This window comes from Pristiophorus japonicus, chromosome 4 (genome assembly GCF_044704955.1).
Source record: "Pristiophorus japonicus isolate sPriJap1 chromosome 4, sPriJap1.hap1, whole genome shotgun sequence".
Classification (NCBI taxonomy): domain Eukaryota; kingdom Metazoa; phylum Chordata; class Chondrichthyes; family Pristiophoridae; genus Pristiophorus; species Pristiophorus japonicus.
The window spans coordinates 241,182,664-241,203,810 of NC_091980.1; the positions used below are offsets into that span (position 1 = coordinate 241,182,664).

Here is a 21,147-nt window from a genome sequence, read left to right on the forward strand (position 1 = left end):
TTCTCTGTAAATTACTCTGCGGATGTTTTACTCACTATATTTCTTAATTTTCAGTTTCTAAGTAATACATAACTGTAACACAGTACCTTGAATTTGGAAATTGTTTCTGTTGACATAAGAACATAAGAACATAAGAAATAGGAACAGGAGTAGGCCATAAGGCCCCTGAGCCTACTCCACCATTCAATAAGATCAAGGTTGATCTGATCATGGACTCAGCTCCACTTCCCTGCCCTCTCCCCATAACCCCTTATCCCCTTATCGTTTAAGAAACTGTCTATTTCTGTCAATTTTCCAGCTTCTCTGAGGCAGCGAATTCCACAGATTTACAACCCTCTGAGAGAAGAAATTCCTCCTCATCTCTGTTTTAAATGGGCGGCCGTTATTCTAAGATCATGCCCTCGAGTTCTCCCCCATCAGTGGAAACATCCTCTCTGCATCCACTTTGTCAAGCCCCCTCATAATCTTACACGTTTCGATAAGATCACCTCTCATTCTTTTGAATTTCAATGAGTAGAGGCCCAACCTACTCAAACTTTCCTCATAAGTCAACCCCCTCATCCCTGGAATCAACTTAATGAACCTTTGCTGACATATCTGATAAATGGTTTAAACACGTCTGGATTTGCTTCAGATATGACAGTAATCGTTTCCTCTTATACAATCTGCTTTATTTTGAACATACTCTAAGTAAATGTAATCAATGGTGACACACACACTTTACCAATGACTTAAAATATATCTACCTCAAAGGATACGCCAATACAATGGAACACCGCCCCATTAAATTTGAGTTCAGTATCTAAACGTGTAACATATGCATCACGCATATGGGATTGAAGTAGTTTAACTGGATTTTCTTTGGGTATAGTAACTGTCTTAGTAAAGGACATCCTCCAAGCATAAACTCGGCAAGAACATTTCATTCCCTTCATCGGGATCAGCAGGGAGTGGCTGGAGAGGAAAGTATTATAAAGCCATTGAAGTTTGAGGCAAATGAAGGGAAAGGGTGTGTAGCATGCCATCATAGGCAAACTGCAACTTAGCTTGTCTCTGGCTGAGACCGAACACTCAACAACAAGCCTTTGAAAAACACTGAAAAGCAGATACGATTTGCAACATGGTGTTAGGGAATTTGAAAAGACTGTAACCATTCCCCGCCCCACCCTCACCGCCTCAAAGCATACAGACGGCAAAATATTTAGATTATGATTTAATAAAAGTGCGTTATCTAATTAGAAATTACAAGTCCTACTGCTCTCTGCTGAATGCATATTGCACTGGAGTCTTTTTCAGTGCAAATGCTATCATTTGACCGTTTGTTGACCCCAGTATTGTTAAAACAGTTTGTAATCGCCACGCCAATTTGAATACACGAGATGGCCAAAAGCGATTGGTGTCTGATTGCCATGAATATTTGAAAATTTGGGCCCGTCGGCTTTTGGAAAGTCTGATTTTACTGGGGTATTTTTCTACGTGTCAAAAGACACGAAAGTACTCTGGTTTCGAAGTGCAACAAGTCGCCCAGCCCGCACCACGAGTACTGGTACAAAATGTACTGGGCCTTTTTCCGATGGGATCGCGCCAACTCTTCTAAACATTTGCAACGCACTGCCCCCAGCCCTCGGTGTTTTCTTTAGGCCTTGACTATTTGAAGGAATAAGTGCGATGAGAAAGTTGAGCATAGACAAAGTTTAATGGCAAGCAGATGTTAACTAATGGCAGAGTGCTGCATGACATGTCGATCATGTTTGGCCTTGGCCAATGAGAGTGCGGGGATTGGGTTGCTCCCACCCACGCCCGGGAGCTATTGGCTGTAGGTTGTGCGGCAGCTCCGAGGTTAAAACTCTTTCCAGAAAACGAACTACAAAAGTGGGAGTTCGGCGTACAGAGCCGCTTCTCTCTCTTTTTCTCCGCTCCCCTTTGGAACAAATCCGTTCGTTTCCAGAATGCAGGAAAAGTGTTTCTTTTTACTTTTAAAGCTGCACTGTATCCTCAGCTTTGTTTCTGCAATCCAGAGAGAAGAGCTTTTCCCGTTTGGTCCACACACAGGGGACCGTACCCTGCAAGACGGCGATGATGAAAGCTCTCCAATTATAAATCTGAAAAGGCCACTTGTCTTTTATGATACATCGTTCAGTAATCTTTACGTAAGTTTTGCCTTAAATCTATTTACTGTTGTGCCTGATTATAAACCAAACAACGGTTACATTTAGTGGGAGCTGTCGTCTTTGGTCAAATTACATAACTAACGGTGGACCAGACCCCCTCCCGAACCAGTATTTTAATGTCTACTTTGTTGGGTGGTGGTAGGGGGCGGGTGGAATCTCCGGCTTCTGTCTTATCGCTTCTCTTCGAATTTAGCCCAGTTAAGTGTTGGCAAAGCAATCACACAGCGCCCTCCACTCATTTAAAAGGCAATATGTAACTAGGTCGATGTTCCTTCTTGCCCTTCTTCACAGGAGAAACTGAAATGAAACCTGATCTAAAAATGTTAGTATAAGGAGGCATCTATTTACCTCTTTTACGTACAGATGTGACCATGTCTGTAAATGTCGCAGTTCAGGGTTATAATTTACCAGAAACAGCACTAAAAGTGCCTCAAGTAGAATCAAAGTACTTTAGATAAATATTATTGTAGCCATTAGGTTTAAGAATAAAGTCTGAACGAGACGTTCCACTGGGTTGCTGATAAACGATTGAATCCTTTATCTTCAGGTAGGAACGAATGGGATTATCTCCACCCAGGATTTCCCGAGAGAGACCCAGTACGTGGATGACGGATTCCCCACCGATTTCCCGGTGATTGCGCCTTACCTGTCAGATGTCGACACAAGTAATGGCCGAGGACGCATTTATTACAGAGAAGACGATTCCTCTGACATCCTTGACCGTGCCGGCCAGGAGATCAGGAGAGGCTTTCCTCAGAGCTCATTCACTCCGATCAATGCTTTCATTGCCACTTGGGAGAACGTGGCGCCTTATGAGGAAGTGACGCCGTCTTTTGCCTCCTCTAATAGGGTAAGAAATTACAAGAAATCAGCAATCTTCATTAATACTGAGAAGAGATGCTAGCAATTATGCATGTGCTTGGCTTGGGTGTAGCTTTAGCAGCCATCCTATTGGTGCTTTCCTCGAAGATTGATGATCCAGTTCTTGGCCACCACTGGGGGCTACTTCTAATACAACACGACTACCCACTATTGACTTATACGGTGATTTGGGATTTAAAGCCAGAACTGATTAAGTTAGTATCACCAAGCTGTCTGGTTGAAAGAAACCAGGATACATTTCGTTGGTTCTTAAATATTTATCTACAAGGCAACTCATTCTGGCTGAAATGTCATCCATTTTGTAGTCAATGGTGGGCCATGGTGGGGGAGGAATTCACCCTAAATCTACATTATGGCTGAGTGCATTTATCACGATATTTGGGATACAGTTTAGTTCTGACTAAAATCGATCTGAGTTTGTTAAAACCCAGATACATGCTATTTCCATCACTGATTTACCAGTTGTTTCTCAACACAGGAGTTCTTTTGGAATTGACATTGAAACTCTTGCTATATTGGTGTAAAACATCTAGTTTCTATTTGTTTTCTGTCTGTTTAAATAGATTTATTCTTCTGAAATGCCTTATGATTGAAAATATGGTGCAACTAAATGGAATTTGTACATATTTTTCTCTTCTAGTTCAACACCTTTCAAGTACTGTTGGCTTTTGATAAGTCAAACACCTATGCAATTTTTCTGTACCCAGAAGATGGGTTGCAGTTCTTTGGGACCCGTCCTAAGGAGTCCTACAATGTTCAGATAGAGCTGCCTGCTCGGGTGGGCTTCAGCAGAGGGGAAACTGGGTACATGCAGTGGAAAAGAGAGGGTCCTTATTTAAGTGTTACCAGCAATGAGCAAACTGTGAAAAACCTTTATCAGTGAGTACATTTCGTTCTCAGCCATGTACAATGTTGTCCCTCTCAACCTTTTTGCTTCTCCACCTCGCTCCTCCTTCAAGGTGCTCCTCTTTGACCAAGCTTTTGGTCACCTGTCCGAATATCTCCTCCTATGGCGCGTGGTCAATATTTGTCTAAATACGCTCCTGTGAAGTGCCTTTGGACTTTTAACTATGTTAAAGTCACTATATAAATGCAGTTGTTGTTTTGTTACATAGCAACTGATATTACAAAAGTGCATGCTATTGAACCATGTTTAATTTAATGAAATGTGAGCAATTAGCTAGCCACATTGCTGCACAAAATATTGCAAGCTTTTCTGTATATTAAGAACTGAAAATTATTTAATTTCCTATAGATGAATACATTTCCAATGAGTAAAATACCAATGATCAGTTCTGTAAGCTTTGGAGACGTAAGATCGTGTGCTAGATTTAATATTCAGTAAGTTCTACATATGACTAATTGGAATTACTTTCAATGGCAAAGTGGAGTTTTACTGAAATTTATTGAAAATCTGCTTGAAACACCAATAATTAAAGATTACAGATGCCATTTAGAAAATGAGTATTAAGTTAAGACTAAACTCATTATTTTATGGCCATTGTAGGATGGGCAATACAGGTGCCCGAGGTGTATGGGTTTTTCATATTGGTGGAACTTCCTCATTCAACAATATAATGCAAGCAAAAGTCGGAGGGGAACCTTCAGGAGAGGATTCCATTGTAACATTGGACAGTACCTTAAGTAGTCCAGTGATGCCTGATATACTGGAATCTGATTACACTGACGCTGAAGATTACAGACCATATTATGAAGTTGATGATGACGAAGAAGAGTTTGAATACGCGCCCTCCGTATCCACAGGACCTCAGGAGAGAGTTGATGGTATTCCAGAGGATCCACCATATCCAGATGCAGGCATTATACCATCCTATCCTGAAGGTTATCCAGAGGCAGGAGTTGTGTCATCATACCCTGAGTCTGGGGCTTTGCCATCATATCCTGAGAGGTACCCAGAAGTTGATGCTGGGTCATCATATCCTGAGAGGTACCCTGAGGGTGGGACTGGGCCAAAGTACCCTGATGGATACTCAGAAGTTGACTCTTTGCCTAGAAATCCATTACCAGTTACACATGATAGACACATTGTCAGTGTGGAAGAAGATGAGGAACTGGGTACTGGCGGTAAGTGGCTTGAAAAGTTGATTTCAAATATTTGATCAATACATTATGATTTTTTTTAAAATAATTTTTTAAATTATAGCCTGTACTATTCTAATCTGTAACAAAATTTACCATTCAAGAATACAAAAAATATTTTTGCATTTGACATGAAAGTTTTTGGATAATTTGTAGCTATATGAATGTTAATTAATATCACTATACACTTTGACAATTTTATATCCAGGTATCAAACAGTGCAATTCTTGAAAAATAATGAAAGTAGAAATACAATTATTGTATGATGGAGTTTGTATTTGTAGAAGTAGTGAATAGGGATTTGATAACTTACTTTCACCTTAGTTACTGGGGCCTAGTTATACAGGTTTTTCAAACCAAGCAGCAATGGCTAATTCCAATAAAACTTGTGCCAATGTTACCTGTGGCTCATAAGAAGTGTTAAATATTTTGAGCTGACATTTTCTCTGTTGTAATCTGAAAAATTGTTGGGTATTCTGACTAAGGCAAGCTTGTCTTTCAGTTTTCACTTACAGCACGGATACAAGGGAAACCTGTGAGAGACACCAGGGACAATGTTCCCAGAATGCTTACTGTGCTGATTACTCAAGTGGATTCTGCTGTCATTGCCATTCTGGTTACTATGGCAATGGAAGGCAATGTCTACCTGAAGGTAGTTAAAATAAAATAAAGTTCCTAGCTTAATTTAAATTTACCTCTGTTCTTAGAAACTATCTAGCCATTGCACATTTATGTAATCATTTGATTAATTTCTCTGTAGGTGTTACACAGCGTGTGAATGGAAAAGTAAATGGAAAATTAATGGTTGGAGCCAGTCGACTGCCTGTGGAGTTTCAGAATGCTGACCTGCATGCATATGTAGTTGTAAATGATGGGAGAGCCTTTACAGCGATTAGCCAAATTCCTGAGAGAATAGGTTGGGCAATGCAATCACTGTCTATAATTGGAGATCTTTTTGGATGGTTGTTTGCTCTCGAACAACCAGGCTACAAAAATGGTTTTAGCATTGCAGGTAAGTCAGTTTACATTGCCTAATTTTAATTGAAATTTGTCATGTGTCCAATACCCAGAGTAAATGAGGAGTTTGGTAAGTGAAGAGTCGTCCGCTCCTGACCCCTGACTGCTTTTGATGTATAAACCCACCTGGAAACTGCGTCATGCAGTTAGGCAAAAAGCCCTTTGGTGCTCTTTAAGTTTGGTTGCAGAGATCGGTACTTTAGTGTAAATGTCTAATATTGTAGACACTAACACTTGAACCCAAACTGAAGTTGAGTTATATCCTGTGAGTTAATGTAGCTAGTTATAACGGAGATTTTGAAGCCCTTCTATTACTTTTAAACTAGTAAAGAAAATAGTCTGTAGTTCTCTTACCTATTTTGAGTTGCTGTCTGTTTGTTTAAATTCAACAGAAACTCTTTAATGGCTCAGCGGGTAAAGGCACCATGTGGCGCAGTACTAGAATATTTAATCTTTGATATCTGGCCTCTGTTGAGAGAGTTGACCTTTGCCAGGGCAGAGATTTAAAGGATTCCACCCAAAGTGTTAACCTGCCTTTCTCTGTCAGATGCTGACTAGCCTGCTTTTAGTAACTTTTCATTTGCTCAAATTTCCAGCACTTTCTGTATTTATTTCACTATTCTCTCTATACCTGTGAATATGATTGTGCACAGTGTACATCACCAATGGTTTTCTGGCTGAAATGATGCAAGTAATGCACACAGGATACACCACTCCAGAGTAGCAGTGGCAGCACTACAGTTGACCTCAACATCTCCAGAATAAGTTGGAGGGAAAAAAACATTGGCCATGGTTACTTGCTCCTGACTGTTATTCTGTGATCTCTGCTGAAAGGCACATGAGGACTGGACCTGGTTCAGCTGTGATTTTCTCCATTGTTGCTGGGTGCTCAGTGTCCACATTCACACACAAAGAATGGCCACTTGGTTGAGATAAAAATCATGTGAATTATTGGTTTTAGAAGAGAAGGTGTAAGGAAAGAAGTAATTGTAACAAATGTGGCGCTAGAAATTCGACTCCATAGCGCAAGATTTTTCAGCACTATGGGTGCCGATTTGTGTTGAAAATGGCGTCTGCGCGTGGGTACCCACGTCTAGTTCGGGCTGTGCTGGACGCTATTTTGGTGAGGGTGGTAAGGAAGGTGTTAGGAGCATGCGGCAGAAATATTAGAGTAGGCAGATTGTGAATCCAATCAGCGTGCAATGCTAAATTGATGGCATTGCTGCCATTTTCATCCTCAACGCTGGAGCTAACACCCTGTCTTAACTTCGCACAGCTGACCATGCATTCAGCAGCTGCAAGGACCCACCCACTAGTACTATTTAAAGGGATTATCACCCTCTCTCAGGTTATTTGCTAATTAATTTCTACTGGCTCTGTAAGTTTGTAGACATGTTTGAAGCAACTTTCTATTTAAAGTTGCTGAGGTGACAGGAAGTGGTGCTGCAAGTGGAAAAGGCCTAGTTTCTGACTTCAAGTCTTCTGGTCAGCTCATTTGCTCCCAGTCATGGGTGCTATAATTGTCATCCCCCTTGGCCTGCAGCATGACAGTGAGATGGAGCAGAGGCAGCAAAGAAGAAGACAAGCTGCTGACAGAGTGAGGAGGAGCAGGAGGAAGGGCGGAGGCAACCAGCACAGCCCATCTCCAGTCAAGCTGTCCGTGATCACCTCATTTGACTACGGTTCCATTGTACACAACCCCAAATACCCATTGTACAACAGTCACACACCTTACCATCCCTCTGTTCCAGACCATCACAGTGTCTTCTTGGTCACAATGCTGAAATAAAAGTCACCACAAAATAAATATTCCAAACCAACTTTATACATCAATCCATCAAATATTACATAACAAAGTCAACTACATACCCTTGTGCATTCCCTTAGTGCCTGCGCTCCGTGTGCATTTGCCTGTCCCAGTGCTCCTACACAGTGCTACCCCAGTGGCTGTAGCACGGCTGGTGGAAGGCTGCTGACTTTCAGTGGGGATACTGCAGATGGCCTTGCAGGATAACTTTGAGCAGCTCTGGGCCTAGAAGGCCCGGTTTTAGACTGCATCACCTCAGCATGGGTGGCTGACAGGCAACAGCAAGGGCACAGGTGGAGTGGGTGCTGGGAGGCGCATGCTGACATCCTAAGAAAGGACAGCAGGTTCGTGCTCCACTTCCCCGGGGTAGCGCCTCAGCAATCCTAGTAATCTGCTGGAGGACAGATTGCTGGACTGCAACGACACCCTGCAAGCTCTTTTCCATACTGGTAAATGCAGCCATGATGGCAGCAGTCTTAGTTTGCGTGGCAGCGAGCTGAGCATGGATGCGAGCAGTCTGAGCTAGAATAACAGAAGTCTGAGCTTCCACTGCAGCACTCTGTCGTAGGGTGGCTTCTGCTTGTGCTGCAATGGAAGCTGAGACATCTACAATCCGATGCTACCTCATGGGTGGGTCCACAAGTGTGCTAATGGAGTTGCCCGTCACTTGATTGCTGGAGATCATGGGCTCCAAGCTCTGCGCAAAGCCTTGAAAGGTTGGTGCTGGACTTCTCCATGCTGCTTGACATTGCACTCAGACTTTCTGGCAGGCCAGGCAATACACTAAGCATTTACTTGTGTGTACCCATCCGCATTTTTCTGTAGGCCACCCCATTGAAGTCCTCATCTGAGTCCTCTGCAGCAGAACTCACATGCGACCTTGCCCTCCGAGGAGCTGGTACCTGCGTTACCCTTTCTCCCTGTCCTGGCTGCAGGCCACTCATGCCCGGTGTCTCATGACATGCAAATCCCGCCTATAACCTATCCTCTAAACTGCGTGGAATGTCAGTATCTTAGTTGGAGGTTGCAAGTGTGAAATTGAGTGATGGTCCTATATCTTCTTCAGTGCCCTGGTGCTCTTCTATTTCATACTCCCCCACCTGTGCTTGGCCAAGTCTCAGTTCTTGGCTATCTGAAAGGAGAAAGGCACAAGGATAAGTTATGGTGAGGGGAGTGGTGGAAAGCAAGAGGTGCATGCTTACACCATCTGTAGCTTGTAAATCAGAAGAGATTGTGGGATGAGGGGAAGTGGGATGTGAGAAGGAGGATTACGTATGAGGATACCAACACCTTGCATTCGTTCAGCCCCGCCGCTGGCCACGGGCTCAGCGATGGCCCTCCCAATAATGGCCAGCAACATCTCCTCCATCGGAGGAAGGCTCGGTCATGCTGCCTCCAGATATGAGCCACGTTGTCCTGCAAGAGAAAGGAAAGTGTGTCAGTGAGTGTGGTGCAATGTGTTTGGGTGATGTGCCAGTCATGGTTGAATAGCTAGCAATGTGTGCAAGCTGTGAGATGTGGGTGTGAGGTTTGCAGCAGCGCTAAGTCTGTGAGGGTGAAGTGTAGCTATGAATGTGAGGTATGAGTCGTGTTTGGTAGAGATTGTTGGTGGGTGTGGCGCATTGAGCAGTGTGTGTGGCTAATGGTGCAGATGGTGGGATTATGGCATTTGAAGATGAATTCACCGTCCTTGACCACTCGTGTGAGGTCATCAAACTTCTTTCTACACTGCATCCACATCCTTGGGGCTACACTGTTGGCATTGACCATGGCGGTTGTCTGCTCCCATTATCTTTTCCGAATTTTCCTGGAGGGCCTCCTGGCCCCCTGTGAAAACAGGACTTAGAAACATAGAAACATAGAAAATAGGTGCAGGATAGGCCATTTGGCCCTTCGAGCCTGCACAACCATACAATAAGTTCATGGCTGATCATTCACCTCAGTATCCCTTTCTTGCTTTCTCTCCATACCCCTTGATCCCTTTAGCTGTAAGGGCCATATCTAACTCCCTCTTGAATATATCCAATGAACTGGCATCAACAACTCTCTTTGGCAGGGAATTCCACAGGTTAACAACTCTCTGAGTGAAGAAATTTCTCCTCATCTCAGTCCTAAATGGCTTACCCCTTATTCTTAGACTATGTCCCCTGGTTCTGGACTTCCCCAACATCGGGAACATTCTTCCTGCATCTAACCTGTCCAGTCCCGTCAGAATTGTATATGTTTCTATGAGATCCCCTCTCATACTTCTAAATTCCAGTGAATACAGGCCCAGTCGATCCAGTCTCTCCTCGCATATCAGTCCTGCCATCCCCGGAATCAGTCTGGTGAACCTTCGCTGCACTCCCTCAATAGCAAGAACATCCTTCCTCAGATTAGGAGACCACAACTGAACACAATATTCCAGGTGAGGCCTCAATAAGGCCCTGTACAACTGCAGTAAGACCTCCCTGCTCCTATACTCAAATCCCCTAGCTATGAAGGCCAACATACCATTTGCCTTCTTCACTGCTTGCTGAACCTGCATGCCAACTTTCAATGACTGATGTACCATGACACCCAAGTCTCATTGCATCTCCCCTTTTCCTAATCTGCCGCCATTCAGATAATATTCTGCCTTCGTGTTTTTGCCACCAAAGTGGATAACCTCACATTTATGCACATTATACTGCACCTGCCACCCGATTGCCCACTCACCTAACCTATCCAAGTCACCCTGCAGCCTTTTAGCGTCCCCCTCACAGCTCACACCGCCACCTAGCTTAGTGTCATCTGCAAACTTGGAGATATTACACTCAATTCCCTCATCCAAATCATTAATGTATATTGTAAATAGCTGGGGTCCTAGCACTGAACCCTGCGGTACCCCACTAGTCACTGCCTGCCATTTTGAAAAGGACCTGTTTATCCCGACTCTCTGCTTCCTGTCTGCCAACCAGTTCTCTATCCACGTCAGTACATTACCCCGACTACCATGTGCTTTGATTTTGCACACCAATCTCTTGTATGGGACCTTGTCAAAAGCATTTTGAAAGTCCAAATACACCACATCCACCGGTTCTCCCTTGTCCACTCTACTAGTTACATCCTCAAAAAATTCTAGAAGATTTGTCAAGCAGGATTTCCCTTTCATAAATCCATGCTGACTTGGACCGATCCTGTCACTGCTTTCCAAATGTGCTGCTATTTCATCTTTAATAATTGATTCCAACATTTTCCCCACTACTGATGTCAGGCTAACCGGTCTATAATTACCCGCCTTCTCTCTCCCTCCATTCTTAAAAAGTGGTGTTATATTAGCTACCCTCCAGTCCATAGGAACTGATCCAGAGTCGATAGACTGTTGGAAAATGATCACCAATGCATCCACTATTTCTAGGGCCACTTCCTTAAGCACTCTGGGATGCAGACTATCAGGCCCCGGGGATTTATCGGCCTTCAATCCCATCAATTTCCCTAACACAATTTCCCGCCTAATAAAGATTTCGTTCAGTTCCTCCTTCTCACTAGACCCTCGTGCCCCTAGTATTTCCGGAAGGTTATTTGTGTCTTCCTTCGTGAAGACAGAACCAAAGTATTTGTTTAACTGGTCCGCCATTTCTGTTCACCTCCTGCACCAAGGCATCCAGTGCTGCATCCAAGAACCTTGGGGCATGCTTTCTCCCCTGTTGTGCCATCAGTATTACATTTTCCTGCTCAGACTCTGTTTCCCAGTGAGAATGCACTTCCCCTTTAAAATGTGCAGATTGCCTTTATGAAGTACAGGCTAGTTTTAATTGGTGCTAGCCTCGCACGAACTTGGGCCCCTTACTGAGCGTGCAGCCACTCAGTAGCGCATTCAGTGCTGGACTACACGCCACAATCATGTTAATCAGCAGGCAGCAGAAAGTTGTATGTTGCCTACATTATTTTGAATGGGCGCGATTGATCCCACATCGCGATCCCTGCGTCCGTTTTCAGGAACAATTGAATTTCTAATCGGTAATATTGCAATAGTAGGTTGCTTTCAGCGCAAGGCCTAATTTTTAAAATGTCTTCTAGGTGCCAAATTTATTCGCAATGTCGATGTCACCTTCTATCCAGGCAATGAGAAGTTAAATATAATGCAAATAGCTCAAGGTCTGGATGCACAGAATTATCTCAGTGTTACTACTGAGATTGAGGGTGAGTTGCCCAATATAGCCCAAGGTGCTACAGTCCAGATCCAGCCATATGATGAACTCTACCACCGCTCCAGTTCTGGTATGTCAACATCATTAAGTCGGGATTTTTTTTACATATGTTAACATTTTTTTATTTTTAAACTTCCTATCATTTTTATTGTTGTCTGAATATTTTCAGATTATTATTTGGTCCTTTAAAAATAAATCATGGTTTCTTGAATTTTTCTCTGTAATGCAAGTAACTGTTAAATAGCTATCTTGCCATTCACTGGGAAGAGTATTATTTGTGATATAACATCCTTAACTGAAGCTTTGTAAATGCATGAAACAATTTCATACTCATACAGCTGTCTGTGTGAAAATGGTCACACTCTACAAATGATGCAGTAAGAAGTATAAACCGTATTGCTGTTCTCAAGATCTTTCATTTTTAATTTTCTTTAACATTGTAAATAGTACAGATGTTACTCATTTTTTTTTAAACTTCCCCTCTGCAGCAATGACCTCTACAGCCTACAGGGAGTATTCTGTTGAATCCGGGAATGGTGAGACACAGACACTTCGTTATCAGTTGAGACAGAATATTACCTACTATGACTGTGAACATGCACCAAGGACCATGCCAGCCACTCAACAACTTAATGCTGACCGTATTTTTGTGCTATATGATCAGAGTGAGCAGGTGGTTAGATATGCAATGATCAACCAGATTGGCCCCGCCAGAGGTAAATGATATCTGGGTTAGAATCTCATTCTGTTTTTGCATTCTTTTATTTTATTAGTTCTGTGGAGAAAGAATAAGATGTTGGAATTATTGTGCATTCTAGATGCCTATTTTAAATGATAAGACTGCGTTTAAACAATAATAAATGTGCAGCTAACTTTTTAAAAATCCTGGCACTGTTCGCTTAGATTCATGGAGTCAGAAGTCAGACTTCGAAATGCATGTTAAACAATATCTGCTTGCACCTGCTAGGGCAAGAGCATTGTTCACTTGATCCTTGAACAATGTTCTTTATTTCTTCTGAGCAGTAACACATACTGAGTGACTATTTACAGACTATCTGACCCATGCCTTTTGATTGTTCCTGCATGCATAGAAAGTACATGCTCCTGTGTTATGCAATAAAGGGACATTCATAAAGGAGGTAGGCAAGAAGAGAATTGGAATAATGACCTAACACCAAGGTCATTGAAAAGGCCGAGAAAGCGGCTTAATATGCCAGATCTTAACAAATCTCTTTTTACTCTGAACAAGTGAATACACTGGCCACAGGCCTGAGGTCAGGAAGTCAAATGATTCAATGCATGAGAAAAATGTCTGATGGGTGAAGTGGATCATGAGTTTGCAAACTTAAAATACAGGGGACTCTTTTCTAGTAAGATTGTGTTGAGAATGGGAAAGTATTTTGTACATTGATATAAATTATGTTTATCCCTTATTGGCAAACAATCATTCTTTTTATAACACTTTTCCTTTCTAGCACTTGGATTTCCTTTCGTTAATAAGTTTGTTCTTATTTGGAAATAAATTAAGAAAATAAACCCTTTTATTGAGCTGGGTTTAACAGTAGGACTGACCAAAACATTGAACCTTCTCTGATTGCTGAAGGGAATATTTAAAACTGCTGCCTATTATTTAGTTGCTAGTAAAAGGATGGCGACAAGTCTGATGGTGTGATTGTATTATTATCACCGAGGACATATTGCCATGTTTAATGCAATTCCTCAGATTGGGAACACTTATGGGATCACAAGATATCCTCAAGAACATTAAAGCCCTATAACTGTTTAATCAAGATTTCCCTGGAACCATCAATTTCAATGGTAAATGTGCTGTCTCGAGATGGAATGGACTTTGAAAAGGAATAAAGAATATAACTTTCTCCAAAGTAATTGTTTACCTCTAGCCACCTTCACTTGGTCCTGGTGGTGCAAACATTACAGAACATCCTGGAATTGAGAAATGATCCAGGCAGGCAGGTCCTTTCAATGGCTTTGATTTGTAATGTTATTTACTTATTGATTCGGTATTACTCAGGTTACAAATGAACATTTCCTGTTAAATTAAAAAATATATTTAATGAGCAGTAAGATTTAAATTGGATTTTTGTCATTTAGAAATCCTGTATCACTAATGACCACATTGTCTTTATGACTGTCTCCGTTATGAGCCCATTCTTCTCTTCTCTACTAATTCTGAATATCCTTCCTACACCACTCATCTGAAGCACAATTCTCTTTCTGTTGTTCATTGCTAAAATCGTTGTTTAAATTTGAAATCTACATTAATCCAATTAAGAAAAGACACAAGAAGGTAGTTTAAAGAATTTTAAGCAACAATAACTTGCATTTATATAGGGCCTTTAACGTTGTAAAACATCCCAAGGCACTTCACAGGAGCGTTATCAAACAAAATTTGACACCAAGCCACATAAGGCGATATTAGGGCAGATGGAGGTAGCTTTTAAGGCGCATCTTAAAGGAGGAAATAGGCACAAGAAGGTAGTTTAAAGAATTTTAAGCAACAATAACTTGCATTTATATAGCACCTTTCACAACCACCGGACGTCTCAAAACACATTATAGCCAATGTAGTACTTTTTGAAGTGTAGTCACTGTTGTAATGTAGGAAATGCAGCAGCCAATTTGCACACAGCAAGCTCCCACAAACAGCAAAGTGATAATGACCAGATAATCTGTTTTTGTTATGTAGATTGAGGGATAAATACTGGCCAGGACACCGGGGTAATTCCCCTGCTCTTCTTCAAAATAGTGTCATGGGATCTTTTATGTCCACCTGAGAGAGAAGATGGGGCCTCGGTTTAATATCTCATCTCTGACAGTGCAACTCAGCACTGCACTGGAGTGTCAGTCTAGATTTTTGTGCTCAAGTCCCTGGAGTGGGATTTGAACCCACAACCTTCAGACTTAGAGGTAAGTGCTACCCACTGAGCCACAGCTGACAGTAGAGAGGTTTAGAGAGGGAATTCTAGAGCTTGGTGCTTTGGCAGCTGAAGGCACAACCAGCAATGATGGAGCGATTGATATCTGGGATATGTAAGAGCCCAGAATTGGAGGAGCGCAGATATCCCGGAGGGTTGTAGGGCTGGAGGAGGTTACAGAGATAGGGAGGGCCGAGGCCATGGAGGGATTTGAAACAAGGATGAGAATTTTTAAATCGTGGCGTTGTTCATCCGGGAGCTAATATAGGTCAGCGAGCACAGGGGCGATGGGTGAACGGGGCTTAGTATGAGTTAAGATATGGGCAGCAGCATTTTGGATGAACTTTAGTTTATGGAGGGTGGAAGATGGGAGTCTGACCAGGAGTCCATTGGAATAGTCAAGTATAGAGGTAACAAAGGCATTGATGAGCGTTTCAGCAGCAGATGAGCTGAGGCAGGGGCGGAGTTGGGTGATATTATGCAGGTGGAAGCAGGCGGTTTTAGTGATGGCGTGGATATTTGATCGGAAGCTCACCTATGGGTGAAATACGACACCAAGGTTGCGAACGGTCTGGTTCAACCTCAGACAGTTGCCAGGGAGACGGATGGAATCAGTAGCTAGGGATTGGAGTTTGTGGCGGGGACAATGGCTTCAGTCTTCCCAATATTTATTTGGAAGAATTTCCGCTCATCCAATACTGGAGTCTGACAATTTAGAAACAGTGGAAGGGTTGAGAGAGGTTGTAGTGAGGTAGAGCTTAGAGTTTCCGGATTTTCAGCTTTCGGGGTTTTTCACCGAAAACTGTAGTGATACGTGAAACTTACCATTTTTAGCTTGAACTTTCGGCCTTTACGTTTGTGTAAGGGGTGCATCGGTAAGGGAGGCATTGCACAAGCATTTACGGCGCAAACCGCAAGTTTCGGCAACTTTAGTCCGGGGCCGGGAGCGCTGCAAGAGAAGCCTTGGGAGGGGGCAGAAAAAGGAAACAAAATTCAAAAAACATTCAAAAACATTTACAAGACCCTTAACTATGTAATTAATCGCTGCAAAAAAATTAAAAATAAAAACTTTAACTTACCTTTTTTGCAGGTTCTAATACTTACCGCTGCTGGCAGGGCTGCACCGATAGGTTTGACCTGTCGGTATTCTGGGCACGGCGTACGGGTCAGGAGAGAGCTGAAACTCGGACGCAAACGCAATCCGAGTCGTTGCACATCGCGCATCTCTCCTTGCCGGTACTTGAAAGCGCCGCCGCAAACAGGTACCCAAGGATCCCGCTCAGGCTTTGCGACCAGGTTGTCGCAATCCTTCCGAAAATCCGGCCACTAGAAGTTTATAGAACTAAATTGCCCCCTCTGTATAATCCGAGGGGAATGAGCAAAGTTGATTGTCTTGAGTAACTAAGTAATGTCTGGTTCATCCCTTGCCCTTCACCTAACACCACCAAAATCACACTATCTGATCATTCATGCATGTGCTATTTGTGAGACTTTGCTGTTCACAAATTGGCTGTCATGTTTGCTCACATGAGAATAGTGACTGTACTTCAAAGATAATCTATTGGTCATAAAGTTATTTGGGATATCATGAGAACCCGATGAAACAATATATAAATGCAATTACAGTCTTTCTCTTTTTGTTCCTTTCGCTCTACCAGTAAAACATATTCTAACATTTGTGTTTAGTGTCGATGTTCTGGTCAATTATGGATATGATTGATTTCCTTGTTGTGTAAACTAGTGGTAAAATACTGATAATGGTAGGTGTTAACTCTAATTAAGATACTCACCTGTCCTTCGGTCATCATATAGCTGGTCTTTTTGAATTGTATATATTTCTTTAAAATGCAGTTCTTCATTTGTTTCTCTTATTGTTTCTGTGCAGTTAACTCTAGGCCTGAAACTGTAAATCCATGTCAAGATGGAAGCCACACTTGTGATGCAAGGGCACAGTGTTTCCCAATAAATGAGCGTGACCACATGTGCACGTGTGCACCAGGCTACCAAGGAGATGGCAAGGTTTGCACAGGTACGTAAAGAGAATAAATCTGATATTGGTGCTGTACAGTCCCGTGTGGTCTTTGTTGTACATCTGTTAGCTTTTTAAAATTCTAAATAGCAATTTTTAACCAACACTGACGAAGAAATAAAAACAGAGAATGCTGGAAATCTCAGTGGATTAGGCAGCATCAGTGGAGTGAAAAACAAAGTTTACGTTTCGGGTCGACAACCCTTCGTCAGAACTGCCGACTGTTCATAAAGAGCACATTCTTAAGAAGCACTGAAAGGGGGAGGGGAAGAAAGAACAAAAGAGAAGGTCTGTGAGAGTGAAAGGCAGGAGAGATTAGAGAGACAAAAGGGATGATGGGCCGAATTCAAATGGTGATGACAGAAGTTATTGTGTTCCTAACACAGATGAGACTGCACACAGGGAGGTTAAAGTAACAGTGACCTCAGTCTTTATTAAGACACTCCAGAGTGAGGAACAGGCCTTAGGGGTCGGCTTATTTAAAGTGCTCCCAAGGGATGCTGGGATCCCTTGGGACTTCAGGGGATGCGCTCCCTGGTGGCGGAACATGGGAGTGCATGCTTTACAGATACACAACAGAAGTTAGAAACATTTTAATCTGGATAGGGTGTGGATGGTGGAGTAATGACCAGCTGCCATTAGAGACAAAGACAATAAAAACATAAGATGGGGGGAAGGGAGCCAAAGATGACCAGAGTTTATGCTCTGAAATTGCTGAACTCGATGTTGAGTCCAGAAGGCTGTAAAGTGCCTTAATGAAAGATGAGGGGCTGTTACTCGAGCTTGCGTTGAGCTTTATTGGAACAGTGCAGGAGTCCGAGGATGGAGATATCAGAGTGGGAGTGGAATGGAGAATTAAAGTGACGGGCGACCGGAAGCTAAGGGCCACACTTACGGACTGAATGGAGGCGTTCAGCAAAGTGGTCACCCAATCTACGCTTGATCTCCCCAATGTAGAGGAGACCACATCGTGAGCAGCAAATACAATATACTAAATTGAAAGAAGTACAAGTAAATCGCTGTTTCACCTGGAAGGAGTATTTGGGGCCCTGAATAGTGGGAAGGGAGGAGGTAAAAGGGCAGGTATTGCATCTCCTGTGCTTGCACGGGAAGGTGCTGTGGGAAGGGGAGGATGTGCTGGGAGTGACTGTGGAATGGACCAGGGTATCGCAGAGGGAGCGATCCCATCGGAATGCTGAGAGGGGAAGGGAGGGGAAGATGTGATTGGTGGTGGGATCACGCTGGAGGTGGCGGAAATGGTGGAGGATAATCCGTTGAACGTGGAGGCTGGTGGGGTGAAAGGTGAGGTCAAGGGGAACCCTGTCGTGGTTCTGAGAGGGAGGGGAAGGGGTGAGAGAGAGGTGCGGGAAATAGAACGGACACGGTCGAGGGCCATGTTAACCAAGGCCGAGGGGAATCCTTAGTTGAGGAAAAAGGAAGACATGTCAGAGGCATTAGTGTGAAAGGTGGTGCCGTCAGAGCAGATCCGATGGAGAAACTGGGAGAGTGGAATGGAGTCCTTACAGGATGCGGGGTGGGAGGAAGTGTAGTCCAGGTAGCGGTGGGAGTCAGTGGGCTTTTAGTGGATATTGGTCAAAAGCCTATCCCCAGAAATGGAGACAGAGAAGTCGAGGAAGGGAAGGGAAGAGTCAGAGATGGACCATGTGAAGGTGAGGAAAGGGTGGAAATTGGATGCAAAGTGAATGAAATTTTCAAATTTGGGGCTAGAGCAGTTAATGGCACTGATACGGTCATCAATGTACCGGATAAAAAGGTGAGGGAGGGGACTCGAGTAGGACTGGAACAAAGAATGTTCCACATGTCCCACGAAAAGGCAGGCATAGCTAGGATCCATGCGGGTTCCCATAGCAACACCTTGAATTTGGAGAAAGTGAGTGGAGTTAAAGCAGAAGTTGTTCAAAGTGAGAAGTAGTTTAGCCAGGCGGAGGATGGCGGTGGGAATGGGGACTGGTTGGGACTAAGAAAAGTGCATCTACAATTTATTGCAGCCGGACATAATATAGAATAAAATCCTATTTTAAATGGCATGCAGGGTTACATTTTAAAGTTGGATGATCCCACAACTTATATTTTTTTTCATAAATATTCATGCAAATAATTAACATAAGTAAAACAGTATAGTAGTTTTGAAGTAACATGGCAAAATTTTGTTTACACTGGTCCTAAATTTACACACCATTTCCAGCATTTTATTGATGCTGGCATCGCATTTCTACTTTGTGAGGGTTGCAAATTGGGGTAGATCCTGTTTCCATTAGATTTCCGCCCGCGTAATGGTTGCGGTGCTGTTTATATTTGGGGCCTCCTTGTGATGCGTGAGCCAATACTGCCTGGAGCTCATTTAATATATGCAAATAAATGTCGCACATGGGCCAAAAACCCATGCACCCAGGGTAAGTTAGAATTAAATAAATGAAGTGTTTCGGTTGCCAACATTTGCTGATACTGGTAGAAACCTGTAGCCCGTTGTCTTGAGAAGTTTAAAAACGTGTTTGGCGGTATCTGAAGAGATTGTTTGTGCAGTATTTTTAAAAAATGCACCTGTACAGAGCTGGCCTTACCCCTGACAGCCTGGGGGCCTCTGAGACTACAAGGAAAGGATTGCCCCTGCCAAAAGTAAAAGATTGAGAGCCAGCATAATGGGAGGCCCAATTGGCATTCCGTTGTTCAATGTTTTAATGGAGGAAGAACAATACAGGATAGAGGGCAGGAAGGTGAAGCAGTGTTTGAGGAGGCTGCACCACACAAGTTATTACCCCCTCACTTGATAATCTTTTGAAGATATCAGTGAGGAGGTTTGTGTGTGAAGAATATGGTTATAAAGGAAGCTAAAGGAGAGCTATACCAGCTTTTGCATGAAGACCTCCAGCCAAGATCATCTGCTGCCCAGTTGTGCCTTTGGCTGTAAAAATTGTCATTGCACACAATTTCTATGCCATTGGCTCCTTTCAAGCGACCACATGGGATCTGTATACGATCAGCTAGGGATCGTTGCTATCAGGCATACAGGCTCCCCCACGAGCAGTACAACGTGGCCCATGCTATGACTAGAGTTATCAGAGAGAATAATCAGGGTCTTAAAGGAGTGCTTTAATTGCCTGGAAAGGTCAGGAGGGACTCTGAAATGTTCCCCTGAGCATGTATCATGCACAGTTGTAGCTTCCTGTGCCCTGCACAACTTTGTCATCCAAAAATATTGGAGATTGCTGGAAAGGTAGAACCAGCTGCTATTGAGGAGAATGGAATGGAACCTTAGTTCGAGAGGTCCGTGAGTTCGGGAGGTCAGCGAGGAGCAGGAGGGCCGGAGGTCGGCGAGGAGTTCACTTCTGGCTTGGAGCTCACAGCCCTCGTCTGGTTGGCTGTTTGATTGGTAAGTTTCTATCTCTCTCTTTTTCTTTTTAATCAGATGTTTAATTAGAGGGATGGCAGGGCAGCTCAGTCCTGTGGACTGCACATCCTGCGGCATGTGCAAAGTTCTGGATGCTTGGTGCGGCCTAGACAATCATGTGTACAGGATGTGTCTCCAGCTTCAACTGCTCGAGCTCCGTGTTTCAGAGCTTGAGCAGCAGCTGGAGTCAATGCGGTGCATCCGCGAGGCTGAGAGCTACGTGGATAGCATGTTTCAGGAGGTGGTCACCCCGCAGCTTAAAAGCATGCAGGAGAGTTTAATCTAGCTTGGCAGGTGGGTGGAAACCTGAGAACAAATTCAATAGGGAAGGAAGTAAAGCTGAAATTGGAAAGCAAGAATGTAGAAAGTGAATCTGTAAGACAGAGGAAATAAGTAGTAATCTAGGAGGTCTTCCTGTGCTAATTGGTATATACTTCAATGCAAAGAGTATAGTGAATAAGGTGGATGAGCTGAAAGTACAGGTAGACACTTGGGAGTATGACATTATAGTCATTACAGAGACATGGCTGAAAGAGGGGCAGGTTTGGCAGCTCAATATTCCTGGTTACAGGATTTTTAGACAAGACAGAGAGGGGGGTAAGAAAAAGGGGCATTAAGGAAACT

The 21,147-nt window shown here is 43.2% G+C and overlaps 1 protein-coding gene across 6 annotated transcripts in view; it reads left to right on the forward strand.

Moving 5' to 3' along the window:
* Nucleotides 1-1,942: 1,942 nt before the first annotated feature.
* nid2a (nidogen 2a (osteonidogen)) overlaps nt 1,943-21,147 on the forward strand; it is a 208,028-nt gene continuing 188,823 nt past the window's right edge. For all 6 annotated transcript variants that reach the window (XR_011593109.1, XM_070879213.1, XM_070879214.1 and 3 more), the window contains exons 1-9: nt 1,943-2,150; nt 2,719-3,021; nt 3,694-3,932; nt 4,561-5,138; nt 5,656-5,805; nt 5,914-6,165; nt 12,019-12,219; nt 12,638-12,865; nt 16,971-17,114. Coding sequence is in view for 5 of the 6 variants with exons in the window: in XM_070879213.1 (XP_070735314.1) it covers nt 1,950-2,150; nt 2,719-3,021; nt 3,694-3,932; nt 4,561-5,138; nt 5,656-5,805; nt 5,914-6,165; nt 12,019-12,219; nt 12,638-12,865; nt 16,971-17,114 (2,296 nt within the window). In the remaining variant the exon portion in view is untranslated. The remainder of the gene's footprint in view (nt 2,151-2,718; nt 3,022-3,693; nt 3,933-4,560; nt 5,139-5,655; nt 5,806-5,913; nt 6,166-12,018; nt 12,220-12,637; nt 12,866-16,970; nt 17,115-21,147) is intronic.